Source organism: Pseudorca crassidens, chromosome X (genome assembly GCF_039906515.1).
Source record: "Pseudorca crassidens isolate mPseCra1 chromosome X, mPseCra1.hap1, whole genome shotgun sequence".
NCBI lineage: Eukaryota > Metazoa > Chordata > Mammalia > Artiodactyla > Delphinidae > Pseudorca > Pseudorca crassidens.
Window position 1 is genome coordinate 19,722,287 of NC_090317.1, and position 7,685 is coordinate 19,729,971.

Here is a 7,685-nt window from a genome sequence, read left to right on the forward strand (position 1 = left end):
AAGGTAGAAACTGGCCAATGGGATTTAGAAAATATCAAAACATGATCCAACTGTATACTATCTACAAGAAACTCACTTTAGATTCAAAGACACAAATGTATTGAAAATAAAAGTTTAGAAAACATGCAAGCAGCACCAAAAATAGAGCTGGTGGAGCTAAACTAATATTAGACATAATAGACCTTAAGACAAACATTGTTACTACAGACAAAGGAGAACATTTTGTAATGATTAAAGTGTCAATCCATCAAGGAGACACCATAGTTATATGCTATATGCATCTAACAACATATGCATCTAACAACTGAGTCACAATGTACATAAAGTAAAATATGACAGAATTTAAGTGAGAAATAGACAATTCAACAATAATAGTTAGAGACTTCCATACCCCATTTTCAATCATTGATAGAATAACTAAACAGAAGACAAGAAAATAAAAGGCTTTAACAACACTGTAAACCAACTGGATCTATCCAATTCTGTTGACTCCACTCGACATCAACAGAATTAACATTCCTCTCAAGTGCACATAAAACATTTCCAGGATAGATCAAAAACTAAGAAATGCAATAATTCTCAATAAATGGAAAATAATTTAAACCATACAAGTATGTTTATGACCACAGTGGAATAAAATTAGAAATTAAAAACAAGAATTAGAGTAATTCCCAAATATATGAAAATTAAACAAATACTCTAAGTAATCAATAGGTCATAAAAGAAATGAAAAGGTAAGTTAGGAAGTTCTTTGAAATGAGTGAAAACACATAAAATACCGAAATTCATGAGGTACAGTTAAATCAGTGCTTAGAAAGTTTTAGCTATAGAGAAATATTTCAATAACCTAAGCTTTTATGTAAAGAAACTAGAAAGTGAAGATAAAACTAAACTCAAAACAAGCATTGAGAAACAAATAATAAAGATTAGAATGGAAATAAATAGAGAAGAGAAAAATCATATAGAAATACATCAAAACTAAACATTTATTCTTTGGAGAGATTAAAAAAATGATAAACTTTTAGCTTGATTGACCAAGAAAAAGAGAAAGAAAACTCAAATTTATAAAATCAAAAATGAAATTTGGGACATCACTACCAAACTTAGAGACATGAGAATAATTATAAGGGAATACTGTTAATCATTGTATGCCAATAAGTTTGATAAGCCAAATTCAATGAACAAATTCCAAAAAATACAAAATGCCTCAAGAAGGAATAGACGATCTAAATAGGCCTATTATAAGTAAAGTGATTGAATTAATAATCAAACATCTTTCCGCAAAGAAAAGTTCTAACCAGTATAGATTCACTGGAGAATTCTTCCAAGCATTTGAAGAATAATTGACACCAGTCCTTCACAAACTCTTCCAAAAATAGAAGAGAAGGGAAAACTTACCAAGTTATTCAATAGGGCTGATATTATCCTTATACCAAAACCAGACACACATCACAAGAAAACTACAAACTAGTATCCCTTTTGAATATAGATCCCAAATCCTTAACTAAACACTAGCAAAGCAAATCCAGCATCATATAAAAAGAATTATTTGCCATAACTAAGTGATATTTATCCCAGAAATGCAAGGTTGACTTAACATATCAATGCAATACACTATATTAATTCATTAAAGGACAAAAGCCACATCATCATCTAAACAGATACAGTTAAATAATTTTACAAAATCTAATACCTTTTCATAATAAAAAAGCTTTGAGGGGACTTCCCTGGTGGCACAGTGGTTGGGAATATGCCTGCCAATGCAGGTGACACAGGTTCGTGCCCTGGTCCAGGAAGATCCCATATGCCGCAGAGCAGCTAAGCCTGTGTGTCACAACTACTGAGCCTGCACTCTAGAGCCAACGAACCACAACTACTGAAGCCCATGAGCCTAGAGCCCGTGCTCCACAACAAGAGAAGCCACCACAATGAGAACCCCGTGCACCATAACGAAGAGTAGCCCCCACTCGTTGCAACTAGAGAAAGCAAGCATGCAGCAATGATGACCCAACTCAGCCAAAAAAATAAAAATTAAATTAAAAGCATTGGGCAACTAGGAACAGAAGGAATGTTACTCAACCTGATAAAGGCCATAGATGAAAACCGTACAACTGACATTGTAATTAATGGTGAAAGACTGCAAGTTTTCCCCCTAAGATCCTGGAAGAAGACCAGGATTTCTACTTTTGCCACTTCTATTCCACATTGTTCTGCATTTTTTGCCAGGGCAATTAGGCAAAAATAAATAAATAAATATAAATAAAAATAAAAAATCATCCATATTGGAAAAGAAGTACTGTTAGCTCTATTCACAAGTGTCATTATCTTGTATATAGGAAATCCTAAGGAACCCACAGAAAAAATTATTAGAACTAATAAGCTCTTTCAACAAAAATATACTGAATCAATGGTATTTCTATAAACTAGCAATGAATGATCAAAAATGAAATTAAGAAAGTAATTCCAATTACCATAACATAAAAAAGGATAAAATACTTAGGAATAAATTTAACAAAAGAAGTGCAAGACTTGTCCAATGAAAACGACAAAAAACTGTTGAAAGAAAGTAAAGACGACCTAACTAAATGGGAAAATTTCCTATTTTCATGACTAGGAAGACTTAATATTGGAAAATAGGAAGAGGGCAATACTCCCCCAATTGATCTATAGGTTCAACCCAATCTCTATCTAAATCCCAGCTGGAATTTGGTAGAAATTGGCCCATCAACCCTAAAATTCATATGGAAATGCAAGGGGCCCACAGTAGCGAAATCAATTTTGAAAACTAACAAAGTTGGAAGATTCACAAAACAAGCACATGAAAAGATGCACATCATTAGTTATTAAGAAAATGCAAATAAAAATCACAGTGAGATACTAGTTTTAGCCCACTAAGATGGCTATAAAAATCTAATTGTACACTAACAAGACTTAGCTAGCATGTGGAGAAATTGGAAACTATATATTGCTATGGTGTGGATTCCCCTATTTCTCTAGTTTTGCAGACATATGTATTCACATCCTGAAGATTATTATTTCTGAAAACATAGGGACAAGCACCTGATGAATAGATAAACAAAATGTGATATATCCAATACAATGGAATATCATTCAGCCATAAAATGTTACTCAACATAGATGAACCTTGAAAACATTATGCTAAAAAGGTACATATTGTATGCTTTCCTTTATATCATATTATATTATTTACATCATATTCAACAAAACTTCATTTATTGCAGGAATAAATGAACACTTTTCTGTGTGCTCCTTTCCATATGATGAAAATGGTAGACTTCACAGTTCTGCTTTCATGAGCTATAGAAACTCAAGGGTCATTCTGCAGATAATTTTATTTTCTTATTACTTTGTACTGGTGTTGTTGACATACTCAAAAGCCAATGATATATTCTTAGCCTTCTTCAAATTTTAAATTCTTTCTTTTAAACACAGGAAAAGTTGTTACTATGGCTCTCAAGTGCATTTTCTTCACTTTGCTGCTGCCAGTACACAGCACGAAGCTCTCTTCTCAGTGCTGTTGATTTTTAAGGGGTCAGTTCAACCTTTTAAGATGTCGCCTTGTGATTTTGGCACACCTTATTGAGGAGATGGTGTGCAGGGAGGCAGAGTTGCCCATTATCAGCTGCAAGCCAAAAGTGCTGTTTGGCAGAGATAAGAAATTTAAACAAGTTTCCCAAGGCATAGGTAGTTCCAAAGTATTGCCTGTTTATTATAATTCTAACCTGTTTACTTAGTAATACAAGGAAGGTTTTAAGAAAACAGCTCTCACAATAAACATTTAACATAAAGGCACCGTACACACATATCTCTAGCTGATTAATTGTTCTTATAATCTCTTACACTTTCTATTCATCCAGAGTCTTTTTTTTTCATCCAGGGTCTTGACTTCTTGTCAGAAGTCTTCCTGCAGCTTGTTCTCTACTTCTGGATGTAACATATTTCTCTCTTTAGAGAGAACCCTGTCTAACTTCTTCCTGAGGTAATCAAAAGGGAAGACATTAGTTTACCTGTCTAATTTTCTCTTGTAGATAAAAAAGTCCCTGCCTCTCCCCAATAAATTTCTTTCTGTCAGCAAAAGGCACATCTCATTGCTTGTTCTATTCTACCTCTTCTTAGTCCCTAATGAAAATGATCAAATTCCAATAAGTATTAGGTTTGCAGTTTTACTCCATTTTTCCTTTCTTTTGAGGAATCACGTTTGTTTCCCGCCTCTAGTGTTTGACTTTATCTGCTTACTGTGTCTTGTTAGTTAGTTATTAGTACCTTCCCTTTAGATTTAGGGGTGCTTTAGTTTAAGCGAGAAGTTTTAGAAACACCAGGAATAAAACTTACACAAGAATTTGTTCAAGGTTAAAATGGTAATGTTACAATGAAATTTGCATAACACCATAGATTCTCTTTCTAAAGAGTTCTCTATTGGGATTCACACAGTTTTATTATTTTCATTTTCATTTACAACAGCTTCTGTTGTTGACTGATTAGGCATTAATTGCAGGAGTGCTTACCAGAGTGAAATAAAATGGCTCAAACTGGGGATCTGCCTGTCAGGATGTATCTGAAAACTGATGGAGTCAATCAATGTTGAAACAAATTTTGTGGCTTTTTATAAGTCATATGTTACTGAGTGTAGCATTTTGTTTCCAAAATTGGACTGGTTCATTGCCAGTTTGAACCAACAACAAAGACCCTAACTATTGAAACACAAATGACCAATGAACATGATAAACATATTCAATCTCCTTTCTAATAAGATAAATTCAAATTAAGAACACAGTGGGAACATATTTTTTAGTCTATCCTATTTGCACGGATTATTTTAAAAATGATATAGTCATTATTTATATAGGCATAAGCAAACACTCAAAAATGGCTTTGTGTTAGAGAGTTATTGACAGTTTTCTTCTTTTTTGACTGATGGGTATTCTGTGTCCACCATGTGCCAGTCATTGTGGTAGAAGCTAACGTGTATTATCCTATTTAATTCTCAAAACGAGTTTGTGAGGTAGGCACTCTTATAATCCACATTTTACAGATGAGAAAATTGAAGCTTAAAGATGGAAACTAACTAACTAAACACCACACAACCGTGAGTACCAGACTTAAATACATGTCTTCCAGATTCTAACACCTATGCAAGCCTCATTGAGTGCTGGGATTATAGGTGGTATTTCATTTCTTCTCCCCCAATGTGTTTTTAAAAAAATGAACATTATAATTCTTATGATCAAAAGATACAGTACTTGCTTGTTTTCTTTTAAGGAGTTCCTCCTGAGTTAAATTTGCTCTATGTGAGGTCAACAACTTTGGAAGTGGCATGCAATTATCCAGAAGTAGGGTACATTGGCAGAGAAAATGTGGCCCTATCTACTGATCAAGACATGCAATTGTATGTTCCGTAGAGTCATCAATTCTGGCCCTCAGTATGTACACAGTCTTGAAGGGCTCGTTGCTTCAGCAGAGGACTTTCTATGTGGAAGTCTTATATAGCAGTTGAGTAATTTTTCTCTCTCTACCCACTCACATCTATCATTTCTAAGCCTGGATCATAATATACCTCATACAAAAAGTATTGAGTTAAGAATTGTCCATTTTACAAGTTTGCTCTTTATCATCTATAAAAGAGAATCTAGAATATTGAAATGTTTCTCATTTATTAAAACAAAATCAAGCTACTCAGGATTCAAATGTGCTAATTATTATTTTGTTTTATAAGCTCTCCCACAAGATTGTCCTGTATAATTTATTACCTAAATGGATGACATTGTAAATGTTTAATGTTTTTCTCAGTGAGAGTAAGTTCTTTATCACACACCTGTTGGAAATAGAAAAAAACACATTTGAAAATAATTACGTTACTAAAATATTGTTTAGTATTTGGACCTTGTTATTTTTACAAGTCAGTGTCAAGCTGTTGGTTAGATGAGCCTCTGTGGGCTATTCATGCCCTTTTTAGGACCGTTTCTTCTCAATTATTTTTCTTAGGGCATCTTTCACATCCTTGTTCCTCAAGGTATAAATGAGAGGGTTCAACACAGGGCTTACAGCACTGTAAAATGTAGAGGTGACTTTGCCCTGGTCCCGGTACTCCCTTGACTGAGGTTTCAGGTACATGCAGGTGGCTGTCCCATAAAATATGGTGACCACAGTCAGATGGGATCCACAGGTGGAGAAAGTTTTGAGCCTGGCCTCTGCAGAGCGGATCCTCAGCACAACAACCACAATGCGAGTATAGGAGATGAGGATGAAGGTGAAGTGCAGCGGCAGTGTCAATATACCGATGACCAGACCCAGAATAAGTCTGACTAGGGTGTCTGACCAGATGAGCTTCAACAGGGCCTGTGCCTCACAGGTAAAATGGTTGATGATATTGTGTCCACAAAAACTGGCAAGAATTGCAGTGATTGGTATTACTGCTAAAAGGAAGGCACTAGCCCAGGTCACCACAGCCAACTGTATGCAGACCTGGTCATTCATAATGATGGTGTGACACAGGGGATTGGATATTGCAATAAATCTATCATAAGCCATGACATCAAGGATGAGGCACTCTGTCATCCCCAGAAAAAGAGCAATGGTCATCTGAGCATAACAGCTAGTATAGGAAATGGTGAGATAGTCTCTTAAACCATTGAACAATAAAAAAGGCACTGAATTGCTAGAGTAGCAGATATCAAGGAAGGGCAAGTTGCTTAAGAAAAAATACATAGGGGTGTGAAGCTGCTTATCTACTCTAACCACAACAATGATGAGACTGTTACCCACCAATGTAATCAGGTAGACTGCTACCCTGGACTTTTGGATGATTGGACAAACCCACCAGGATGAACTCTGTCACTTCGCTGGCATTATCTGTAATCAGAATATCCATTGTGTTCTATCTGCTGAGGAAGAAGAAATTGAAATCATTTTAATTTGGGAAACATTTATTGAGTGTTTGCTGTATCCTCAGTAGTATATCAGGTGCTATCAGGAGGAGATGTCTATGAAACAAGTGATGCTGTTTGTAAGTTTATGTTCTATTTTGGAAGATGAAGCATTCATACACAGCACAAGATTAATTTGCAAAGTAGCACAATCCATTGTGAGTCTTAATCCCTTCATCTATAAAATGAGGGAGGTTGGACTCCACCTGAAGCATGCTTTGAACACTCCCCCTAAAAGAAAATGTGCTAATTTACTGCTTAAATGTAATCAGATCCCTGAATCACAGAATTACTAATTGTTCTTTCCTGCTATGGATATTAGCCAGAGGTTTATCTTTAGCTTCTTCATATCCTTGGCATAAAATGTGTGCCCAGTTCACTCTCATTTCTTCCTTAACCTGCACATCCAATCAATCACTAAGTACTATTGGCTTGTCCTCCTAAATATATTTCAAATCTACCTACAAATCTCTATGCCCACAGCCAACACTTATCTAGTAAGAGCCACCATCGTCTCACATCTGGACTAACACAAGAGCTACTTAATAGGTCTCCCTACTTCCACTCTTGCCTCTCTATAGTCTATTCTACACATAGCAGCCTTTTACAAACATTCCCATGCTTAATACCACTCTAGGACTTCTAATTACAATCGGAATGCAATCTAACCTGTTTACTATGACCCACAAGAGTCTAAATGACCTGACCCTAACCTTATCTTGCATAGTCTCTTCTCATGCT

The 7,685-nt window shown here is 35.3% G+C and overlaps 1 protein-coding gene across 1 annotated transcript; it reads right to left on the bottom strand.

Annotated features, from left to right (window-relative positions):
• Positions 1–5,970: 5,970 nt before the first annotated feature.
• LOC137216571 (olfactory receptor 13H1-like) lies at positions 5,971–6,889 on the bottom strand. The gene is given in 2 exon segments (XM_067722670.1): positions 5,971–6,808; positions 6,810–6,889. Coding segments are annotated over 2 exon segments (918 nt in total).
• Positions 6,890–7,685: the final 796 nt, after the last annotated feature.